Source organism: Alligator sinensis, unplaced genomic scaffold (genome assembly GCF_000455745.1).
Source record: "Alligator sinensis unplaced genomic scaffold, ASM45574v1 scaffold347_1, whole genome shotgun sequence".
Lineage (NCBI taxonomy): Eukaryota > Metazoa > Chordata > Crocodylia > Alligatoridae > Alligator > Alligator sinensis.
In genome coordinates, this window is record NW_005841922.1 from 2,426,057 (window position 1) to 2,428,246 (window position 2,190).

At 42.8% G+C, this 2,190-nt stretch overlaps 1 protein-coding gene across 1 annotated transcript in view; it reads right to left on the reverse strand.

Annotated features, from left to right (window-relative positions):
• The window catches only part of MTMR12 (myotubularin related protein 12), a 45,431-nt gene that overhangs the window by 6,252 nt on the left and 36,989 nt on the right, over nucleotides 1-2,190 (reverse strand). The window contains exon 12 of the mRNA XM_025198481.1: nucleotides 1,583-1,750. Coding sequence (XP_025054266.1) covers nucleotides 1,583-1,750 — 168 coding nt within the window. The remainder of the gene's footprint in view (nucleotides 1-1,582; nucleotides 1,751-2,190) is intronic.

The following is a 2,190-nucleotide window of genomic DNA, read 5'->3' on the forward strand; positions in this document are numbered from 1 at the left end:
CCTGCCACAAGCTGCCCCAAGTGCAGCGTGGCCCAACCCCCACCTTTCTTACCCCCGGGAAGAGCCCAGCAGAGCCCCTGGCTTCAGTCCACAGCTGCAGCCCACTTTGCCCCACACAGATGCAGGAGCACATGTGCCTCCCCCCCTCCCAGGTTGTGCACAGTGGCAGGAGCTAACCCCCCCACCCATTCCCAGCTGGGCAGCATGTACCCCAGCCCCATTCCCTCCCTCCCTCACCACAGGGACCACTGATCTGCCCCCCACGCCTCTTCCCTGCCCCCTCCCCGTCCACCACAAACTTACCAGCTGGATGCAGCTGTATTGGCTATCAGTATTGGCCCCCAAAATCTCTATCAGTGTACTCCTACTGGATTTCCTCAACTTAAAAGGACATTTAAAAGCAGGGGGCATGATGCATCTTCCACTAAAATGCCAAAGCTATTCACAACAAGTTTCTCACTAGATTTCCACTAAAATCTCAATTCATTTGGGATTGGACCCTTCCTACTGCCGTCTCACTTTTTTCTACAAAAAGGCATGAAATATATATACATAGGTCCCGCTCGCAAACTTCAGAAACTCTAGAGATTGTGAAAACTCCACCCTTGGAGTTTAAGAGCAGGTTAATCTAATACTTGTCTGAAGTGAGCCTATTTTGATTCTACCTCTGCTGAGGCACCTTATTTCTGTAAGATACAAAATGTCACTATATTCAGCAGCTCTCTCAAAAGAAAGCTCTGAAATTGGTGATGACAAGCTGTGACTGCATAAGAAATCCACACAATACACTAGATTCTGACTGTACAATTTTATGACAAAAGGTTTCCGATAGATAAGGCAGAGCTACTAACCAAATGTAGAATTTCCTAGGTGCATTTCCTCGTTAATAAGCAAGAGCCCCAACTTGTTCCTTGGACACCAGGGACCCTGGCAGATGTTACATTTAATTTGCAATTAATGTGTTAACATAGCAATAAATTTCAACATATCACATATTCAAGCAATTTATTTGGAGTGGGAAGTACGATCTTCAAATCCAATGCAAATCCCTCATCACAATTAGGAATGACCTTGCAATTCAGACATGGCCCCCAAGTCCTCTGGATATTATATTTAAACAGGCTCAAAATTCTTCATCTGGTAAATTCACTGTAATAGGAACCAACAAGGCTTTTAAATCAGAATTAGGCATGCATCTAATAGTACCTGCCAAGGACTCAAGGCCCTACACAGGTGTTAATATCCTTTCTATGCAGGGTCACCAAACTCAGGAAACCTGTAGAGATCACACACTGCCAGAGAACAGTTGGCTCTAGGTACTAGCACGAAACTACTTCCAAGCCCTCATTTCTCTGCTTATGTCCCTGGGCTGAGAGTTTGTGTTTTGCTATTTGAGTGCTCCTGGCAGGCCATTTGTTGTCTTTAACAATTTTGCATGAACAAACATCCAGCAGGTAACAGGTTAGGTGCACCCAATTTAGATGCCAACAACCATTTTGTTGTTATTTATTCAATCCCTAGCGTTTAGATGAGACTTCTCCAATGTCCCACTTGTCCCACTTCCCCAGAAGCACATACTTACCATAATAGTGTCTTTTTGATGTTGTGAGTTGAAGAAGAAAGTGCTAAAAATAGGTATGTAGAGGCTGTCTGACAAGACAGTTAAGTAAGTCTCTGTGAATTCAAATGCTGGAGGATATTGTTGTACCAACTGCCAAACACAATCTAAGAAGAGCAGGAAAACAGGAGCCTAAATAATAACAAATATTAAATCAATTTCAGGAAAAGAAACAATGAGATCTGTCCCATCACGCAGCCTGCCTGCACTTCTGAATGATCTGGAACATCTTTACACCTCAAACACCAATTAATTTTGTGCACACAATTGTTTTACCCAGGTTTGTTTTGCTACTAGGTGTTTTATAGACACTAGTGGTAGTTTAAAACTCTACTAGGTAGTAATACTTTTCATTTTGGCACTAGAAATGGAATACACCAGTTTCTGATGGGAACTGTGCATCTGCTACCATCATAAGATTAGCAGCAAAAACAAAAGCTTAATTTGCATGAAAAGCAACCAGGATCCAAGCCAAAATGTGCTTTTGAAAACTACATTTTTCCTTCTCTTGAGGAAGGCAATACGATTGGCCTATGCCTGCAATTTAGAGTAACAGAAAACTATGTTCAGCA